Raw genomic sequence first — 23592 nt, 5'->3', positions numbered from 1 at the left:
TCCATGAGCGAATTTATTTTTACAATGCTTTGTTACAAAAATGACATTTCGAGTTCTTTCCATACAGATTATATCTTAATATCCAATTATTTTGCAGCCGACACAACCCTCCCGACGATTACAGGATGTCCAGGTGACATCACAGACACTGCCTTACCAGGAGAGAATTCACTCTCTGTTACGTGGGATGAGCCTCAAGCAAGTGATGCTTCTGGGATACAGAGCTTTACTCCTAATATTCCATCGGGATTCAGCTTTCCTACTAGCCAAACGTTTTTGGTTATATACACAGCAGTGGACAACGCCGGTAACATACAGAGATGTAGCTTTACGGTCACTGTCAACGCCGCTTCCGGTGAGTGAAAAAATGGAAAACAATGCTATGCCCATTGTACGAGGAGGTGCTTCATTGCCTGACGTATATGTTAGTGACCGGTGTCGTCTTTGACGGGCAATGCGAGAGAGAAAAAGTACAAAAAGTAATGGAAAAAAAACATTGCGAACAATACTTAGCGTATAGGCCAAAATTCGTAGGCTCTATCCCACTACCTATATACATCTTTTCCTCTCTCTTCCATTCTTTTTTGAACATTTGTGTTCGATTATGTGTTTCGGAAACAGGTGTAAAAAGCACAAATCAAACCGTTACGCCTAATTCCCTGTCTTTTAGCACTAAGCATTGCGCTTCACAATCTTAAATTTAGTTTGAATTCTAGCCAATTCTAATCATTACAGATTAAAGATTAAAAAGAGCAGGATTATTTCATTCCATAAATAAATGTCGTTTTCCAGATCCCTGCAGCTCTTCACCATGTCAGAATGGTGGTACATGTTTGCCATCAGGAACTGGGTTTGTTTGCATGTGTCCTATCTCCCATACCGGTCGATTGTGTGACGCCTTAATCGGTATGTTTGTCTGTTGAACATCTTTCTGCATTGGCTCAATAATAGCTGATACTCTTCCAGTATACTAGCCAGACTTTGGGGAACTTGCATCGATCCTCTTTCCTTTCTTGGCGTTTGTAACCTCATTTCAAACCTTTGCATATTCTCCACTCTATTTATCTTTTGCAGTGACACACCGCCAATTTCTATCCTCCGTTCCCGGTCGTTCCTATATAACCGAAAACGAAAAATATAAACTAAACATGTAATTTGATATGCTACCGATGTTACCAGTTCCGAACTAATAGCATGATTCGGACGGATGTAGGACTTGCTACATCAATACACATTACTTTCGTTCACATTAAAACTCAGGAAGCAGATTTGGGGATTATTGAGACCTATCGTTTTCGTAGACGGGCTAATGAGACGTGCCCTTTGATTTGGGGCGCAGTCCTGATGACCGAAAATCTAAGAGAACGTGGGATAAAGGTCTATTCAACTTAACATTCGCTCTTGTAAAATTTCGATCTCATAAACATTCCGTCTATTTGGACGACCCGTCTAATATGGACCCCATTCTATCTTTGTTATCTCTCTCTCTCCCTCTCTCAGCGTATTTGTTTAAAAACCTTCTTTTTTTTTCTGTACTATGATTTTGTCGTGTGTTTCTGTTTTAATTCATTGAGGTGGTGGACCTGACTCATTTTTCTTGTATCGAGATCGCCTTTTTCGTTGTTTTCAAATTACTAGTTTACCAAGTGCCTACGGGAGTCGGATAGTTCCTGCCTAAATGTTTATGGGGAAATGGAAACTTTAGAAGTCAAGGAGTTAAGGTGATGGATATGGCTGCTTGCTCTGGTATCACAGGTGCTTCGTCTTACACTCTCGGTGCTTTGGTAACTTTCTGTATGGAAGCATTATTTTTTAATTTTTACTCGTTGCTTGTTTGTTTGTTTATAAAATGTTCTTTGTTATGTTTGAGATTCAATTAAAATATTCTGGGTGGAATATTCCTGAACTTTGGTATCGAGGAAAAGGTTTAAAGTTGCTTGTCAAATATGTCAAGAAGTATTTTGATTCTTGTTATGATATGAGGCTGCCGGTTGTATTTTTAAAACGCATTTTAAAATACAAAAGGCTGTGCAATGATGAAAATTATCATTTACTTATTCTCGAGATGTCTCGATATTTTTCATTTATATTATTGATTTCATATACAACATTCGTATTGTATGGCGTTAAAAGAGGGAAACCGCATTTGTCTGTCTATTTCTTTTCTTTTAAGTATTTGTTGTTAAATGTTGACGATTGCTTTTTCACTTAATACAGTGAACCCATGTCTCTCAACCCCGTGTCAATCCGGCGGGCAGTGTAATGCAGCAGATGACTTCTCTTCCTTCACTTGCCAGTGTGTGTCACCTTACACTGGAACAACATGCAACCTAAGTTCGTATATCGTTCAAAATATGTAGCAATCAATGTTAGCACTACAAAGTAAAATAATGGCTTTGAAATAAATATACTTAAGCTGTTTTCGCCATCCGTATTTCACCACCTCTTTCGTTGATGTTGCTGATATCAGCCTTTTGTTAATTCTTGCGTTTTATTTACTCGCAGGGTGCGATAAAAAGCTTAAGTATGTCTCATCTAAAACTAGTCTTCGTATCCTGTTGAAAAGTACCCATTTTTGTCATTTGTAGCTCATTATTAAATCTCGGAACATGGTCCTTTTGGCTACATAGAAAAAAAATGTATCAAGATAATCGGATGAATTATTACATCAACCAAAAGTGCTTTGGTGCTTCCTTAGAAAACAGCAGATTTTCCCCCGGGATTTAGGGACACGGAAATTGACACTCTTAATCCAAAAGGCAATGCAGTAAAAAATATCTGATCGAAATTGCTATCTTATATACAGTGTGAGTCCAATAAAAGTTTACACCTAGAAAATTGCTAATTATTTTAAGAATCATCTATGAACAGTTTTGTATGTAGTTTATGTTAAGGGCAGTGATTTGTGCATTGAGCTTCTGTGTCATGAAATGGTACAAATATACAATCCAAACAAAGTTGACGATACTGTTTCATGTTGTGGTGTTCATTCGTTATCGATTAGTCAAAATGAAGAAACTTTAACTATCTACATTTCTATCTTTAACATAAATTTTAAAAAAATACACATATCCATAGTATGCAGGAAATGTTGTTACTTTGTATACTTTTTCGTTTAAACGTGATATGTTAGGGGATGCTATGTCTCTCAAATGACATTTTAATGCTTAATGTATAACCGTGTTTGTCAATGTCACACCTTTACGTATTCTGGATTTGGATGTGAATCGTATTTCATAATAACATCTTTGTGTTTTTGTCGTATGTCGACTTGCAGCAGATTAACCGGCACTAAACGCTATTGTGACCTATTTTATCTGTAATATTAATCAATTTCACTAGAAAAGAAAAATAATATATATGTACAGCATATAATCAAAATGTTTAATCGCCTTCTTCTACTTTATAAGTGCTTGCTGTAGTAATTAGTAATTTTGAAGAAATTGAACCATTGCTTACAGAAATACAGAAATAAAAATGAATTTTCAGTCAACTCAATCAACATGACGATTCACATCGTGAAAACGAAAAGAATCGCATACTTACTTTGCTGTAATCCTAAAATAATACGGCTGTAGGAAGCAATCAAATTTCGACGTTAACGGAGCACTTGTATTTTCTTAATCCAATAAGAATGTGATTTACGCAGAGTGTGTGCAGAGAGATACGGGATTAAGTGGCTTAATTTTGACAGAATGGAAATGCAATTAGAGCTGCTATGCTGTTATACCCTAGTCATACCAACCTGACCGACACCAGTCCGACAGCGACCAAACGAACATTTGCATTACCCCCAAAATGACTGTGGTTTAATATTTGTAATATCTAAGATTTTAGTAAAGTGCTTCTACCTAGGATTTGTTTCTCTGTGCTTTAATATACAACACTTTAACTTGACATAATTGACTAACATTCGCTTCGCCCCCTCTTCTTTGTAGTAACACCAGACTGTACGAATAATTTGCCTTGCCAGAATGGTGGAACTTGTGCCCTGGTGCTAACCTCGTACCAATGCCAATGTACTCCTCTTTTTGAGGGGGACCAGTGTGGTATAGGTAAATATTTCTGAAGAGTACCTTAAACACAATCGCAAAAACCTTCAAGAAATCAACTCGAGGGAAATATTAATACCTTATTCTATATCCCATTGATATCATTTATGAATATGTAAAACGTATTTATTGTATTGTTCACACATTTTAAAAGGTGACGCTCAAAATTATTGATAATCATTTTCCGAGGTTGAGTTTCGTAATGTATTTGCGATCGTGTTTATAATAGGTTTCCAAAACAAATGGACACTTTTTATATTAATGTAACGCTCGTATCAAACCGAAGTTGGCCTATAGAAAACTTTGTAAATGTTATATTTGGAGAAGGTTAGAATAATCATTTCTTAAAGTTGATAATTTACACATTTTGGAATATTTGATTAGGTGTTGCTCTGGTTCCAAACTATTGTATGGAATGACATCACACGTGAGATTCATTGATGAGTGTTTTGTGTGTGTTCTGAGTTCATTACTGATACACACAAACATCTGGAATTTCAGATAATGAAAGAACTGACTGCAGAGCGCTTGAGCACTTGAAAGATGACTCAAATTGGTTGGCAAACTGAGGTGTAAAATCTGGCATTTAGGCTTTTACAAAATTAGTGCTAAGATGACATTTGATAGATTCGTGTAGTGGCTTAAATATAGCTTTGAAATTAATACAGCGTAGATCTATGTTAAAGGCAGCGCATCTGAAGATTGGAAAACTTGAAGAGGTATTGTGGTCTAGTGGATAAGTCACCGGACTGTAGATCACAAGGTATGGGATACCAAATCCCAACCCGGCATTATCGTCGCGTTGATGTAGTTTGCTCAGCATTGTGTGCGTCGATAACAGGGGCCTGGCTAGAATGCTCCCCATGGAGTGGAGAATGCGCATTCATTGTGTGCGGGTAAACCTAAATCCGATGACCAGGCGATATTATATCTGTAAAGCGCTAAGAGACATCGCCGATGTATTTTGCGCTTTATAAACGCGGAATATAATAAGAAATTGAAATCTTCAGAAAACAATAATTATGGATTGCATTACAACAGACAAGTATGCAATCTATATTATTGTTTCTCGTACATTATAAATCTCTTTTGAAAGATCAGACGAATCAGGGTATCATGCGCTTCACAGAGAGATTGAGAGAGAGAGGGGGAGAGAGATAGAAAGGGGAGATAAGGAGGGTGAAGGGGGAGAGGGGGAATGGGAGAGAGAAAGGAAGAGAGAGAGAGAGAGGGGTGGTGAGGGGGGAGTTAAAATGAAAATATGATGCAACTCCTCTCCACACCCTCCCCTCACACTATGGTCCTGTTCTCTAGCATCTTATCCCATCCATGGAAGCTTTGGTGACACCTCACCCCCCCCCCCCATGATATCAGTGCCCCCTCATTAGCCGTAACCACGCTACCCATTCGACTTGATAATCATAATGTATTTTGTAGTGCGAGATTCAGTAATATCATAATTGTAGATACTGGCTAACATAATTAACTCATTTTTCAGATATTACTGACTGTCGGTCACCAGATAACTCGTGTGTTAATGGTGGTACATGTATGTTGCAATCGGGCATCTATGCATGCGATTGTCCGGAATTCTTCCAGCTACCTCGATGTATTGTAGGTAGGTATTATCGTTAATATTTGTTTGTTTTGGCATTTAATGAATCAGGATCTGATTGAGCGGGTGGTCCATATGGGATGGCAATTATTTTATATTGACAAATACTTCAATAATTCAATACGTCAATACAATAATTAAAAAGCTCAATACTGGATGCCTTCGGAAGTTTAAGCTGTTCTTTATATAACAACCAACTCCTCCATTACGTTTCTCGCCTCTCGTTTTACCAACGAATCGATAAGCATTTATGCATACACCTTCATCATCTTTGAACCAACTTTCAGATACTGCTAATACAGAAAATGGACAAATGATTTTTCCATCTTCTATCCATCTACAAATGCATATTATTAATATTTGTTTAATCATTATTATAATTACAATTGTTATAATTATTACTGTTATTATTATTATGATCTTTATAATCATTATTATTATCATCATAATTGTTCTTATTATTATCATATTCATTATTATTCTCATTCAAACGTGTTCCTTCTTTTTATTTTCTATTTTCTCTATCATTTAGAGTTAACAGGATGTTTGCGCGATCCTTGCCAGAACGGAGGAACATGTGCGTTCAACCAAAACGGGGATCTTGTGTGTGAATGCCCTGGGGGGTACGCAGGCCCACAATGCGAAAGAGGTACGTGTTGGGTTCTCGAAAACATTGCTGGAAGGGGGCAGGGGCATCATATCCCCTCCCCCTCCATATTACATATATAATACTGCAGTTTAAATGGTGTATGATAAGCTTTACTCTGCTCTACCATGACAGCTTATAACATTTCAAATATAACGTGTTTTTTCTAGCTCGGTCGGTATGCTTACTCGAATATCAATACACGTTTTCAACGTTTTAGAAACCCTGTATACATCAGTAGTGATAAGTGACAGATGCTATCAAGGGTATAAACTACTTTGCCCCACTCCCTAATGACAATTGCAAATTAAGCAGTTTTTTTTCAGCATACTGCTTTGTTCTGCTCTCAGTACATAATACTTTGTATGAGTATATTATGTTAAATATATGTGAATCGCAAGACCATGTAACACGATGAATTTCCATTATCAAATGGACAATAAATATGAACCTTATGAACCTTATTAACATTTTCATATTCTAAAATTAATTTTGTTTGTGTGTGGGTGTTCCTATGCTCCGTTAAATAATGTAGCTAGATAGAAACAGTATATCTTCAGGATGGCAAAAAAAAAACTTGCTTCCATTAATAGTACTAAAAGCAAGTGGTGATAACTGTTTACTCTATTGCAAGAACAAAATCTCAGACCTGACGGTTATCAAGTAATATGTATGAAAAGTGAATCCCTCTCACTGCTTGAGAAATAAATATTGTTGAGATGTATTTCCCACGCATTCAACGACCACTATTTTGTTTGTTTCTTTTTCTTTTTTATAACAGCAACTACATGTGAAAGTTCGCCGTGTCAAAATGGTGGAACATGTTTTGAGAGTGGGTTCGGCGCAAATTATATTTGTCAGTGTCCTACCAATTTTACAGGATTAGTCTGTGAGACTGAAAGTAAGTATAGCCAATGAGAACACCAACACCAAACTGGTCATGGAAAAGTTGTTGTTGTTTTTCCAACAATTAGCGACAGTTTTCAAACTGATTAATGATTTATGCTCTCCCTTGTCAAAAACAGTTTCCCCTCCCCTTCCATACTATGTACGCCCTTATTCTATTTACATTTCCTACTGCTTCTAACTGTTATCGGTTAACTGAAAATGCACGCGGATTTTCCATTATCCTTGTCGCTGCCATTGTTAGCATTTTCCCTCAACCCCCTCCCCTCCCCCTCTATTTTATTTATTCTAAATCGATTGTCGACGGTCGCAGCTTTTTAGGGTTGTCAGAAGTCGGCAACCGATCGTACTCCTAGTGTGACTTCGGCTTTAGGGAAGGGATCTTCATGTTCAAAATTCAAACTTTTTTCCAGATCAGCGACTTACCAATCACAAAAGATTACAAAAGGCACATCGGAATATAGTAATCTTCGCTGAGGGTTCCCCTAGCGTCCTCTTTTTTCCTTCTAAAATCGATAAATGAAAATATACATATTTGTACTATTCCCGTCAAAATCCGTTATTTGGGCATTCGATAAATTAAGAAAAAAACCCAATCTCTTATTGATGATTAATTTTTTGTATTGTGATATTTTTATAGAATGCACGCCATCAACTTGTCAAAACGGTGGAACATGTATTGATGACACCACTGGGTTCAATTGTCAATGCCCTGAGGGATATATTGGAGACAGATGCGAAATTCCAGGTTAGCCTGATCAAATTATTTTCTTATATCTGTATCTCAGTGGTAGTTATTGTTGTGCGCACATAATATACATCAAAGATAGTTTTATTCACTTTCTCACTGCGATTATTGAACAAGTATTTGTGTTGACTTGTGGTAATACGCACATATAGGCTACAAACATCGATTATAGGTAAATATTGTATTAAGGAGTAAACTGCATCGACCGTGACTATTACGTAACAAAGAAACTTGAGACATATTGAAGACAGGCTGAGAAAAGGCTTATTAGAAAGACCATATGAAACTGGTGGAAGTTCTTCAGATGATTCACACAACTACGCAATCCATGTAAATGTCCTGCAAGAGATATGCAAATCACATATAATCCGGGTATTTGCTACTTGTTTGCTTTTGGTCAAAGCATTAAAAGATTGTTTAAAATATTATAAAACAATTGTGCTTGAAATTAAATTGCAGTGATTTCCTGGTTGAAATAATTTTCGTATTTTTGCTTTGGCTTCTGATAGCTTATGCATCACATGGTGTATTTAAGGGATGCATGACCGTTCAAACAGAGGGAGAAACCAAATTGTTTTTTCCGATCGTAGCTTCCAGAGCTTTCAACTTTGGTCCCACAACCTGTACAAATTTATTTTGATTTGTTTTATCCCACAGTCCAAGCTTGCAGTTCTTCACCATGTCTGAATGGTGGAACTTGTTCAGGTGATGCCAATGGTTATACATGCCAATGCCCTGTAGGATATAATGGAGTGATCTGCGGAAACACAGGTATTGTATTGAGTCTTAAAAGTGAACTGCATCGACCATGACTATTAAATGACAAAGGAGACAGGCTGAAAAAAGGCTTATTAGAAAGAAGAAAAGTACTTTACTATTACTACTCAAAATCAAAACTTATTAAACATCTTATTGCTTACAAACTCGGCATAAACACTGATGCATGAACCTTCTCCTGACTCTTGTTGTAGTGTCTTTCGATTAAGATTGTAGAGATATTCGTTAATGATTCTGTGCACATCCTATTCATGCTTTGTGATTCTTTCAGACTCTGTAAGTCCCTGTGACAATTCCCCCTGCGGAAATGGATCGACTTGTCTGCAGAGCGGGACTGGGGGTGGTCAATCGTATTTCTGTATTTGTACTCCTGGTGGCATTCCGCAACTAAACTGTGAAGGTCAGATCTAATTACCCACTAACCCTTTTTTTATTCTAAACATGTATATCACTAGCTATGTGAAAACGATACACATATATCTATACATAAACATGTACATTTAAATACATACCGTATATAGGCCTGCGTGTATATATATATATATATATTGGAAATATTATTTTTTCAGTGTGCCTTAAGAAGATCGTTGAGTAATTGTTAACATGAAGTTTATTAAGTACATTGTGAACTATTGGAATTTGTCATGTGGAAGAAAATCACAGAATTTCACTTATTGTCAGTTTGGAGGATGTTTTTAAATACATTTCTATATATTTTGTAGCTTTAAAACACGATCTGTAAAATGTCTTTCTTTTAATCAATGCTCACAGTTCCCACTTGCAATTCTTCACCATATGAAACTGGTGGAGGTTATTCATATGATTCACACGACTACACATGTAAATTTTCTGCAAGATATATGCAGGAACAGACTGTTAAGTCACATATAATCTGGGTATAAGTTATTTGTTTGTATTTGGTCAAAGCATTAAAAGATTGTTCATAGGTATTATAAAACAATTGTGCTTGAAATGGTTGAAATAATTTTCGTCTTTGGCTTCTGATAGCGTGTGCAGCACATGATGTATTTAAGGGATGCATGCCAGTTTAAACAGAGGAAGAAACCATTTTTTCCTGTTGCAATTTCCAGAGCTTTCAACTTTGGTCCCACAACCTGTACAAATTTATTTAGATTTTTGTTTATCCCACAGTCCAAGCTTGCAGTTCTTTACCATGTCAGAATAGTGGAACTTGTTCAAGTGATGCCAATGGCTACACGTGCCAATGCCCTGTAGGATATAATGGAGTGAACTGCCAAATCACAGGTATTGTATTGAGTCTTAAGATATTTGAGAAATTCAAGTTTTAGTAATTTAATTCGCAAGTTTCGAACTGTTTTCTTTCACATCAGAAAATCCCGGATAGCATGTGAAATTAGTGCACAGACATGGGATTTCTTTCTCTTTCGCCATGTCTAAATGAATCCAATGAGGGGTTACTGACTTTCGTGCCATGACGGCACAGTGTTGATCCTCCCTCCCTACACTTCTTCTTATATTGAGCATCTTCCGCTTTTTAACGATCTATAAGATTTCTTTTGAATAATTTCACACACTTCCAACTTGCGATTCGTCACCATGTCAAAATTATGGAAGTTGTTCAGATGATTCAAACAGCTACACATGTAAATGTCCTATAGGATAGGCAGGGACAGACTGTCAAATCACACATGATCCAGATTATAATTATTTTGTTGTTGCTTTTGCTCAAAGCATTTAAAGACTGTTCAAAAGCATTATAAACCAATCATGCTTGAAACTAATTTGCAGTGATATCCTGGTTGAAATAATTATCGTTTTGGATTTGTCTTCTGAGAGTTGGTGCAGCAAATGGTGTATTTAAGGGATGTATGCCAGTTTAAACAGAGGGAGAAACCAAATTGTTTTTCCAATCGTAATTTCCAGAGCTTTCAACTTTGGTCCCACAACCTGTGCACATTTCTTTTGATTTGTTTATTTCACACACTTCCAGCTTGCGATTCGTCACCATGTCAGAATGATGGAACTTGTTCAGGTGATGCCAATGGCTACACATGTCAATGCCCTGCAGGATTTGATGGAGTGAACTGTGAAAACACAGGTATTGTATTGAGTCTTTAAATATTTGAGAAAATTCAAGTTTTAGTAATTCTATTCACAAGTCTCAAACTGTTTTCTTTCACAACAGAAAATTCCGGATATCATGTGAAATTAGTGCACAGTCATGGATTTGTGTATCGTCATGCCCACATGAATCTAATGAGGTGTTACTAACTTGATTGATTGTTTGATCGATTTTATTTATTCATTTTATATAACAATTCTTTGCACAATAAAGAATATAGTTGACAAAGTAAGATCAAAATTATGAAATGAAACAGGAACCTACCGGAAAGCATAGCTTGTTTTTGTAGGTTCCCAAGAATGAATATAATATGAACATTATTATCATAAATCATTTTAAAGTGTCTTAATAATCACATAAAATAGATATAATATAATAACATATTTTCGTAAACCATTTTAAAGTATCTAAATAATCAACAACAAAAAATACAAAAAGAAAAGAATGACGAAACGGGACACAAAGGACAGGAAAATTACATAAAAAGATAAGACAAGACATGACAAAACAAAACTTTTCTGCCATTACGACAGTCCCTCCCTACACTTCTCCTTATATTGAGCATCTTCCACTTGTACGCGATTTGTAAGATTTTGTTTGAATAATTTCACACACTTCTAACTTGCGATTCGTCACCACGTCAGAATGGTGGAAGTTATTCAGATGATTCAAACAGCTACACATGTAAATGTCCTACAGGATATGCAGGAAGATACTGTGAAAATCACCTATTTTCAAGATTATTTTTTAAATGATAATTGTGCTTTTGCTCAAAGCATTTAAAGACTGTTCAAAAACATTATAAATCAATTGTGCTTGAAATTAATTTGCAGTGATATCCTGGTTGAAATAATTATCGTCTTTGGCTTTGGCTTCTAATAGCGTGTGCAGCACGTGGTGTATTTAAGGGATGCATGCCAATTTAAACAGAGGGAGAAACCAAATTGTTTTTCCTGTTGTAATTTCCAGAGCTTTCAACTTTGGTCCCACAACCTGTACACATTTCTTGTGATTTGTTTAAATCCCACAGTCCTAGCTTGCGATTCGTCACCATGTCAGAATGGTGGAACTTGTTCAGGTGATGCCAATAGCTACACATGTCAATGCCCTGCAGGATTTGATGGAGTGAACTGCGAGAACACAGGTATTATATTGAGTCTTAAGATATTTGAGAACATTCAAGTTTTAGTAATTTTATTCGCAAGTCTCGAGCTGTTTTCTCTCACGCCAGAGAATCTTAAATAGCAAGTGAAATGAGTGCACATAGGTTTCTTTTCCTCGCTATGTCCCAATGAATCATCATATATCAAAGTCAGCATTTATCCTCTTACGAGGGGTTACTAACTTTCCTGCCATGACGACACTCCCTCCCTACACTTCTTCTTATATTGAGCATCTTCCGCTTGTACGCAATCTGTATGATTTCTTTTGAATAATTTCACACACTTCCAACTTGCGATTCGAGTATCGAGCTATTCTTTATCACGTCAGAAAATCCCGAATAGCAGGTGAAATGAGTGCCGCAGGCACGGGTTTCTTTTGAAATGTCCAAATGTAAAGGGTGCCTTATCTTTTAAAAATGATATTGTTCTTCTTTGAACGTAAGCACAGTTTTTAGCATGTGTACTCTTTTTATTACAAGGAATAATATTAGATAAAACAAAAGAGAAATCTTTGTCATTGTAAAGTCTAAAGTCAAATGTAAGGTGCGCAGACGTAGCTCCCCCCGCCCCATCATATCTCAAGTATAATTCCCCTCTAGTTCTAACATGCAGTTCTTTACCCTGCGAAAATGGTGGTACGTGTACGGAGGATGCCAATGGTTATACATGCCAGTGTCAATCTTGTCGTAAGTTATGCTAAGCCATTTTAAATAGAGAGTAGATTTTGCCTTAAACCGGAGTTGACTTTGTTCGTACGTGCCATGAGTGCCACGTGAGTGCCACGGTGGTCATCATGTAGATGCTGTTATTTTTCAACAAGTATAATATATTGATAGCATCAGAATGTTAATAACAAAAGTAATAGAAATAAACAGGACGAAGTTAAGTTTGGTCCTTAACTAAGAACTATGTTCATCTTGAAGTCTAACAGTAACTGAGTTATTTCGTCAGTTGATAAAATGTTTCATAAGGAAAAATGTCTCACTAAAAACAAAATCAAATCAACATCAAATATTGCTGTCATGTCTCACTTCTGACTTCTGGTCGGACATAAATCGATTTGTTAAATTTGATTTCTGTCATTGTTTGATTACGAAACCTTCGGTCAAAAAAAAATAGAATCTTATTTTCTCCCCAGACGGTCTATATGTGTAGTGAGTTTAAAAGGTCCAATAAAAGTTCAGGAAAATGATAGCATCAATATAAATGAGCTTCTGAAATTAGACATACCCGGGTATCAATTCAAAATGACTTTCCCAATTTCCCAATTTCCCAATTTTTTTCCCAACTCTGTACTGTAGTATTACCATGCGAATCTAGTCCTTGTCTTAATGGAGCGACTTGCCATAACTTCGCAGACGTGTTGATCGACCTCCCATACTCGTGTATGTGTGCTCCTGGATTCAATGGTCCTAGTTGTGAGAATGGTTAGTTGCAAGGTTTTGGGTTGAACTTCTGGAATATTAACACTCTCAGCTATTTCGCTCTTAACTAACAAAGATATACCCGTCGTGTGTAGTCTTGCATAAGAACATTGGAACGTCATTGAAATTATTCAATTTGATGTATTTAACTTATTTTGAGTCGTGTGATTGTAATAGAGAGACGTTTAAAGAGAATTACATTCTTGCAAGCGTGTCTATATGTCGATGTATGTGGTAAAGGCTACTTCGTAAAAGTCACAATTTAGTTAGTTAATTCACAATCCTCGAGATGTAATCTTTCACGTCGAATCCCAGACAACAATTGTGCAATGAATAAGTGCAAAGATATGATCTTCGGTGAAAATGTTAGCACGCTTAATCTTTGGGGTGTATAATGTAAAGCATGGTCGTTAATATCAGATCAAGGATTTGAGGAATGTGATAGAAAATATTTGCCAGTTGCAAGTCAAAAATGTTTGATGCACAAACGTAGAACCCCCATCATACATACAAGTTTTATTCCCCTCTAGTTCTAGATTGCAGTTCTTCACCCTGCCAAAATGGTGGTACGTGTATGGAGGAAGCTAATGGTTATACATGCCAGTGCCCATCCATGTATACAGGAACAAACTGTGAAGGTACACTAAATAATTTCAAAGTTTTTGTTGTAAGTTATGCTGAGCCATTTTATTGTAATATAGAGCAGATTTTGCCTTAAACCGGAGTTGATTTTGTTCGTACGTGCAATGAAGGTGGAGTGCCATGGTGGTAATCTTGTTAATGCTTTATTCTCGTCAATTATGATACATTGTAAGCATCAGAATGTTGATAACAAAAGTGAATGGAAATAGACAGGACGAAGTTAAATTTAGTCAAAAACTAAGAACTATATTCATCTTGAGTTATTCCTTCAGTTGACAGAATATTTCCTCGGAAATAAGTTCTCACTATTGTTTTCATAAGCACAGATAAAGGGAAAAACAAAATCAAATCAACATTAAATATTGCTGTCTTGTCCCACTTCTGGTTGGACGTAAATCGATTTGGTGAATTCGTTTTCTGTCATTGTTTGATTACAAAAGTTTGGTTTACAAAAATACAATCTTATTTTTCTCCCCGGATGGTTCATATGTGAAGTGAGTTTAAAGGTCCAATAAAAGTTCTGGAAAATGATATAAATGAGCTCTGAAATTAGACATACCCGGGTATTAGTTCGAAGCGTCTTTAACAATTAAGAACATTTTTCCCCACTCTGTACTTTAGTATTACCATGCGAGTCGAGTAGTCCTTGTCTGAATGGAGCGACCTGCCAAAACATCGAAGATGTAATGAACGATCCCCCATACACTTGTATGTGTGCTCCCGGATTCGATGGTCCTATTTGTGACAATGGTTAGTTGCAAGGTTTTGGCAGGAATTTCTGGAATATTAATGGACTATTAATGGCTGTATAACACTAAACCTCTCGTGTAGTCTTGCGTGAGAATATTAACATATTATGGCGGATTTTATTAACCAACTTAATTCAAAGAATGAGATGACCTTTACCAAGAGTCAACAATCATAGTTCGGGATGGTGACGGTGGCAGCTGTACTGGTGACGATGGTGGCTGTGGGGGTATTGGTATTGTTAGTTTTGATTGTAGTGTAGGTAGTGGTTGTGCCTTCGGTGGTGGTGGTGGTGGTGGTATTTGCGGTGACAGTAGAGGTTTTAATTTTCTGCTCATGTTGGCCGTTTACAAGTGGCTCAAGCAATACTCTAGTTTCCCTTGTTATTGAAGACCTACAATGAATGGTAGTTCTGTTATTGCATAAACATGGAACTTCCAGCATATTCGTCTTGAAGTTCTTGTTCTCTAAAGGTGATTCATTGCAGGGACCTCAGTATGGTTAGGCCTCTGTAGGTGTTGTGGTGTGGTGGTTGTGGTGCTGGTATTCGGGTGGTGGTAATTTTTCATCTTGTCTTTTCAATCGGAAAATATAACAGTTTGTTTTATATTGCTTTTATATTAATAACAATAATGAAAAGTAAAGGAGAAGGGACGAAAAAAAGAAGAATATGAAGACGAAGAAGGCGGAGCAGCTGATGGAAGAAAATAGTGTTTGGTGTATTGAGCTTATGTCTGTCATGCTTGACAGTCGTGACACCGCACCAGGCGCGTACGCAGGATTTTTTCAAGGGGGGGGGGGTTAACATTTTTAAATCGAGCTGAAAATTTCGCAACGACTCAGCCGGCCGCTGAATAAGCGGGGGGGGGGGGTGTAAGAGGACACTTTTTTTGGGGGGGGGTCTCGAAATTTGAAAAATTGACATTTTGCTCCGTTGGGGGGGGGGGGGTAAGGTCACATTTTTTATTTTTATTATTTTTTATTATTTTAAAAAAAAATACCAAAGGGAGGTTTAACCCCCCCCCCCCCCCCCCCTCTGCGTACGCGCCTGCACCGCACTATAATTGCATGACTACTTTTTAAGGAAATCAACTTCTGCGAGGTACCCATATACCTCAACCACCTCTAACGTCTTGTCCACTTGATCACAGACATTATGTATTTTAGAATACGTGTCCAGCGCTCCAAAGCTTCTTGCGAATGTTTTTTTTTATGATCAGGCCGAACAAACGAACCTATTTAGTTACTGTCCCTTTAAGCACCGTGTTTTCTTTGAGAATTCCTTTTTCCTAATTTACTTTTGATTTTGATATTTGAAATTTGAGAAGTATCACCGCATTAAATCATTATCTCATTAATTTCACTCTGTTATTGACCATTAAGCAGCAAATACTTGTATACATGTAGAGGGATTGGATATATCTAATGAACTTAACGGGCATGACATCAAATGCTGGCGCTTTGAAGGTGGAGGATAATATTCATTTGTTTCTGTTTCTTTGTTTGCATATAATTATGTATATTTTATTTTGATTTTGATTTTATATAAAGAGAACAATTATACAAATGTACTTTAACTCCTTTTCATGTTCATACAGTAATCTCCCTATCGTTCATGATAAAGCACGATGTGCCTCATATGATTCATTGCATTCTTGCAACCTAGTGGAGATATTGTACAGCTTCCACACCACTGCCTTCGAAGGAAAGTTTGCATGCTTTAGTCATTGTCATCCCTAACTCTTCTTCATTTTCCTGTTAGTTCATGTTTTGAATATCTTATCATCAGATCACAAGGAGGCTCATATGTTGTGTATCATCCCTGTTTATAAATGTCTTTTGCTTCCTGAATAATAATCATCATTCTGAATAATAATCATCTCCCTATCACTCATGATAAAGCACCATGTACCTCAAATGTTTAATAAATGTCTTTTGCTTTCTGAATTAATCATAAACTTTTTACTCGAGAATTTAGAACTTTGAAGACAGGATTATTTTATACAGCAAAAAAGGCTGATGTCTGTCGAATGGAAAATGAGTGTTTCAGTTTGTTGGAGGAGGGGTAGAGACTTTTTTAAAAACATTAGCACAACTCAACTAGCATATCATTGATTGCCACTTCAAAGTGTACACTGAGTAAGATTTATTTTGTCAAAGCTCAACCCAGGGGTAATCATTCCTACCACCCATCACTTGGGACTGGAATGGCCTACCAGACATTGCAGAGGAGGTTACGACTCTCGACACATATAGGAGTCAATAGTCAACAAATAGTAAACTCTTCAATCATTCTTTTTTTCATATCAAAAGAAAGAATCACATTTTATAACAGTACAAGACATGTGCGGTTTACACCTTTATTTTTCATTTTATAATCAAATAGTAAACTCTTCAACCATTCTTTTTTTTTTCATATCAAAAGAAAGAATCACATTTTATAACAATACAAGACATGTGTGGTTTACACCTTTAGTATCATATATGGGATCTCTTTCTCTTTCGCCATGTCCAAATTAATCCAATGAGGGGTTACCTACTTTCGTGCCATGACGGCACAGTGTTGACACTCAACTCCCTACACTTCTTCTTATATTGAGCATCTTCTGCTTTTTCACGATCTGTAAGATTTCTTTTGAATAATTCCACACACTACCAGCTTGCGATTCGTCACCATGTCAGAATGGTGGAAGTTGTTCAGATGATTCAAACAGCTTCACATGTAAATGTCTTATAGGATAGGCAGGGACAGAATGTGAAATCACATATGATCCAGATTATTATTATTATTATTTTGTTGTTGCTTTTGCTCAAAGCATTTAAAGACTATTCAAAAGATGTTAAATCAATCGTGCTTGAAACTATTTGCAGTGATATCCTGGTTGGAATAATTATCGTCTTTGGATTTGGCTTCTGAAAGCTTGTGCAGCACGAGGTGTATTTAAGGGATGCTCGCCAGTTTAACCAGAGGGAGAAAACAAATTGTTTTTCCAATTGTAATTTCCAGAGCTTTCAAATTTGGTCCCACAACCTGTACAAATTTATTTTGATTTGTTTTTATCCAACAGTCCAAGCATGCAGTTCTTCACCATGTCAGAATGGTGGAACTTGTTCAGGTGATGCCAATGGCTACACATGTCAATGCCCTGTAGGATTTGATGGAGTGAACTGCGGAAACAAAGGTATTGTATTGAGATTTTAATATTTGAGAAAATTCAAGTTTTAGTAATTTCATTTTACAAATCTCGAGCTGTTTTCTTTCACCCCAGAAAATCTTAAAAAGCAAGTGAAATGAGTGCTCATGGGTTTCTTTTTCTCGCCATGTCTAAATGAATCATCATCAAAATCAGCATTTTCCCTCTTACGAGGGGTTACTGACTTTGCTGCCATGACGACATTCCTTCCCTACACTTCTTCTCATATTGAGCACCTTCCGCTTTTACGCGATCTGTAAGATTTCTTTTGAATAATTCCACACACTTCCAGCTTGCGATTCGTCACCCTGTCAGAATGATGGAATTTGTTCAGATGATGCAAACGGCTACACATGCCAGTGTCCTATAGGGTATACAGGACTGAAAAGCAAAAACACATATATAGTATTGAGTCTACAAATATATATTTTGAAGGAAAAAAAAAAAATTTTAGTAATTGTATTCACAAATCTCGAACTATTCTCTATCACGCCAGTAAATCCTGATTAGAAGGTGAAGTGAGTGCGTAGAAACTTTTTTTTTCTTCGTTTGCAATGTCCAAATGTAATGGGTACCTTGTCTTGTGAGAATTATATTGTACTTCCTTGAACGTAACCACATTTTTTAGCATTGGTACTTTTTTTATTACAAGAAATAATGTTAGATAAAGCAAAAGAGAAATCTTTGTCAGTTTAAAGTCAAATATAAGGTGCACAAACGTAGCCCCCCCCCCCCCCCCCCCCCCCCGCCTCATCATATCTCAAGTTTGATTCCCCTCTAGTTCTAAGATGCAGTTCTTCGTGTACGTGTATGAAGCCGATTGTATATGGGAACAAACTGTGAAGGTATTCTTAGTAATTTCACAGGTCTTGTTGTAAGTTAAGCTGAGCCATTTAATTGTATTAGAGAGTAGATTTTGCCTTACCCCTGAGTTGTTAAATTCGATTTCTGTCATTGTTTAATTACGAAAGCTTTGGTCAAAAAAAAATATATATTTTCTCCCCAGGCGGCCCATATGTGCAGTGAGTTTAAAAGGTCCAATAAATAAATAAGTTCAGGAAAATGATAGCATCAATATAAATGAGCTTCTGAAAATAGAAATACCCGAGTATCAATTCGAAATGTATTAAAAATTGAGAACATTTTTTTCCTAACTCTGTACTGTAGTATTACCATGCGAATCTAGTCCTTGTCTTAATGGAGCGACTTGCCATAACTTCAAAGACGTGTTGAACGACCTCCCATACGCTTGTATGTGTGCTACTGGATTCAATGGTCCTATTTGTGACAATGGTTAGTTGCAAGGTTTTGGGTTGAACTGCTGGAATATTAATGGTCTCAGCTATTTCGCTCTTAACTAACAAAGATATATCCATCGTGTAAAGTCTTGCATGAGAACATTGGCACGTCATTGAAATTATTCAATTTGATGTATTTAACTTATGTTGAGTCGTGTGATTGTAATAGAGAGACGTTTAAAGAGAATTACATTCTTGCAAGCGTGTCTATGTGTCGATGTATGTGGTAAAGGCTACTTCGTAAAAGTCACATTTTAGTAAGTTAATTAACAAGCCTCGTGATGTAATCTTTCACGTCGAATCCCAGACAGCATGTGCAATGAATAAGTGCACAGACATGAACTTTGGTGAAATTGTTATCACGCTTAATCTTTGGGGTGTATAATGTAAAGCATAGTATTTAATATCAGATCAAGGATTGAAGGAATGTGATAGAAAATATTTGCCAGTTGCAAGTCAAAAATGTTTGATGCACAAACGTAGAACCCCATCATACATACAATTTTTATTCCTCTCTAGTTCTAAATTGCAGTTCTTCACCCTGCCAAAATGGTGGTACGTGTATGGAGGAAGCCAATGGTTATACATGCCAGTGCCCATCCATGTATACAGGAACAAACTGTGAAGGTACTTTGAATAATTTCACAGTTTTTGTTGTAAGTTATGCTGAGCCATTTTATTGTAATAGAGAGCAGATTTTGCCTTAAACTGAAGTTGATTTTGTTAGTACGTGCCATGAAGGTGGAGTGAAACGGTGGTCATCGTATTAATGCTTTATTTTTGTCGATTATGATACATTGTAAGCATCAGAATTTTGATAACAGAAGTAAATGAAATAGACAAGACAAAGTTAAGTTTAGTCAAAAACTAAGAACTATATTCATCTTGAAGTCTAACAGTAACTGATTTATTTCGTCAGTTGACAGAAGGTTTCCTCGTAAATAACTTCTCACTATTATTTTCTTAAGCACAGATAGAGGAAAAACAAAATCAAATCGACATTAAATATTGCTGTCTTGTCTCATTTCTGGTTGGATCTAAATCGATTTGATGAATTCGTTTTCTGTCATTGTTTGATTACAAAAGTCTGGAAAAAAAATACAAAATTTTATTTTTCTCCCAGACGGTCCAAATGTATAGAGAGTTTAAAAGGTCCAATAAAAGTTCAGAAAAATGGTAGCGTCAATATAAATGAGCTCTGAAAGTAGACCTACCCGGGTATTAATTGGAAGCGTCTTAACAATTAAGAATGTTTTTCCCCAACTCTATGCTGTAGTATTACCATGCGAGTCGAGTAGCCCTTGTTCTAATGGAGCGACCTGCCAAAACAGCGAAGACGTAATGAACGATCTGCCATACACTTGTATGTGTGTTCCCGGATTCGATGGTCCTAGTTGTGAGAATGGTTAGTTGCAAGGTTTGGGCTGGAATTTCTAGAATATTAATGGACTCAGCTGTATAACACTAAACCCCTTGTGTAGTCATGCGCGAAAATATTAGCAGATTATGGCGGATTTTATTAAAGTAGATATTCATTGATTTTAAAAACTAACTTTATTTTCATTATTGCAAAGTTGAAACTTTGATTCGACAAGGTTATCAAAATTCAATGCTTGGAAACATTCGAAGTAATGATTATTATAAATTACAAAACGCTTAAATACAGCCCCGGCATAGAACCTGAAGAGCTCTCCGAATGCTGCTGAGATGTGTGAGATCACAGTATGGACATGACTTGCACAAGCGGACGATGTCCCATGACATCTCATACATTTTCAGTGCCTGTGTTTTCATATTCTCTTGAGTTCTTTCTCTTACTTCACTACCGTCAAGCTAAATGTATAATATATTGCCTCACTCTTAACCCCGCGCATGGTTTTATTTTGATGACAAATGCAGCGATACAAATATAAAGGAATCTGTCGCTTGTAAACACAATAATACCCCATTGTATATTCAGCTGCACACACCAAAGGGAACAAATGCCGTCCGTAATATCATTCCGGGGGGTTTACAATTTGAAAGTCTGGTTTCTTTGATTGTTAATTAACCCCTATCCTGTGTATTTACAAGCAAAAGATTTTAGTTATCAGAATCGGGTCATAACCCCTTTTGAATGGTTTGACATGCCATTACATTTATATACACTAAACTCATTATAATTTGAGAAATAATAGCTTTGCAATTATGTTCATTCTCTATTGGATATCGTCTGCTTGGGCAGTGTTGGTCCATATAGTGACGTCATTAAAACATCGTTATTTTTCCGGCGAATTTATCGTATATCCCAGCTGCTATGGAGGTGGTTGTATTTGTATTTGTATAAATCACCCGATATGTAGTTGACCTAAAACTTGTCCGATGGCCATCTGTTAGCTTACCAGTTTCTAGTGATACATTAGTTGACATATTTGTGATCTTTTTTTACTATTCTCCAGACATGTAGCTCCATTTCCGCAGGGGAAACTGTCACAGGGACTTGCATTTTCTGAAAGAATCATTTATTATTATATATTATTATATATTATATTATATTATATATTATTAGAAAAGAGCAGAATACTTGTGTCGGTGTCCTACAGGATATACCGGATTTAATTGTGAGACTGAATGTAAGTATAACCATTAAGAACACCAACTCTCTAACATGCACAGGAGCCCTTAAAATTCGCTCTTTTTTAAGGAGAAATTGTAGTATTTTGCTATGATGTTACTCATATATTCTATACCAAGTGATAAACCTAAATGGCCCGAATTCACAAGGAAGTTTGTAGACAAACTGAGGCGTTATGTGACGCGTTTTAGACAATGGTTTGTCTGAACCTTGGTCTGAAACGCATCTAAGCGCATTGAAACGCATCGAAACGCGTCATAATTATGACGCACATTAACCTAGCTTTGTAGACAAACCTCCGTTGTGAATTTGGGCCATTAAGGCGAAGTCTCACTAGAGTTAGGACCGGTGGCCGACTCCCGACAACTCATGATCTTGTGATCTTTTTTGAATTTCACCTTTAACCAACTTAATTCAACGAATGAGATGACCTTTACCAAAGGTCAACACTCACAGTTCGTGATGGTGACGGTGGCAGCTGTACTGTTATTGGTGACGGCTGTAGTGGTATTGCTATTGTTAGTGTTGATTGTAGTGGAGGTAGTGTGGTGGATTCGGTGGTGGAGATGGTGATTTTTTCGGTGACAGTAGAGGATTTTTTTTCTACTCCTGACTCTTGTTGTAGTGTCTTTCGATTAAGATTGTAGATATATTCGTTAATGATTCTGTGCATATCCTATTTATGCTTTGTGATTCTTTCAGAAAATGCAAGTCCTTGTGACAGTTTCCCCTGCGGAAATGGAGCTACATGTCTGGAGAATAGTCAATCGTATTTTTGTATTTGTACTCCTGGTAGCACTCCGCAACCAAACTGTGAAGGTCAGATCTAATTACCCACTTACCCTTTGTATACTAAACATGTATAGCACTAACTATGATACATATACATATTTGCATATGTACATGTACATGTAAATACATGTATAGGTCTGCGTGTATGTATATTGGAAATATTATTTTTGTCAATGTGCCTTAAGAAGATCGTTGAGTAATTGTTAAAAAGGAAGTCTATTAATTACAATGTGAACTATTAGAATTTGTCATGTGGAAGAGTGTTTATAAGGGATGCATGCCAGTTTAAACAGAGAGAGAAACCAAATTGTTTTTCCAATTGTAATTTCCAGAGCTTTCAACTTTGGTAACACAAGCTGTACACATTTCTTTTGATTTGTTTTATCCCACAGTCCAAGCTTGCAGTTCTTCACCATGTCAGAATGGTGGAAGTTGTTCAGGCGATGCCAATGGCTACACGTGTCTATGCCCTGTAGGATTTGGTGGAGTGAACTGCGAAAACACAGGTATTTCTCCCCACACGGTCTATATGTGAAGTGAGTTTAAAAGGTCCAATAAAAGTTCAGGAAAATGATAGCGTTAATATAAATGAGCTCCGAAATTAAACATACCCGGGTATTAATTCGAAGCGTCTTAACAATTAAGAACATTTTCCCCAACTCTGTACTGAATAATTACCATGCGAGTCGAGTAGTCCTTGTCGTAATGTCTCCCATATACTTGTATGTGTGCTCCTGGATTCGATGGTCCTAGTTGTGACAATGGTTAGTTGCAAGGTTTGGGCTGTAGTTTCTGGAATATTAATGGACTCAGCTGTATAACACTAAACCCCTCGTGTAGTCGTGTGTGAAAATATTAACATGTTTTGGC

The 23592-nt window shown here is 36.7% G+C and overlaps 1 protein-coding gene across 1 annotated transcript; it reads left to right on the top strand.

Annotated features, from left to right (window-relative positions):
* Nucleotides 1-7124: 7124 nt before the first annotated feature.
* LOC105440887 (fibropellin-1-like) lies at nt 7125-23257 on the top strand. The gene is made up of 12 exons (XM_030991276.1): nt 7125-7149; nt 8625-8738; nt 9016-9144; nt 9897-10010; nt 10717-10824; nt 11885-11992; nt 13313-13438; nt 13966-14073; nt 14699-14827; nt 17893-17972; nt 21865-21928; nt 23115-23257. Exons 1-12 carry the CDS (start codon nt 7125-7127, stop codon nt 23255-23257), a joined length of 1248 nt encoding a protein of 415 aa, XP_030847136.1.
* Nucleotides 23258-23592: the final 335 nt, after the last annotated feature.

This window comes from Strongylocentrotus purpuratus, unplaced genomic scaffold (genome assembly GCF_000002235.5).
Source record: "Strongylocentrotus purpuratus isolate Spur 01 unplaced genomic scaffold, Spur_5.0 spur5_scaffold_2, whole genome shotgun sequence".
Lineage (NCBI taxonomy): Eukaryota > Metazoa > Echinodermata > Echinoidea > Camarodonta > Strongylocentrotidae > Strongylocentrotus > Strongylocentrotus purpuratus.
This window is presented reverse-complemented; position numbering and strand designations above follow the sequence as displayed.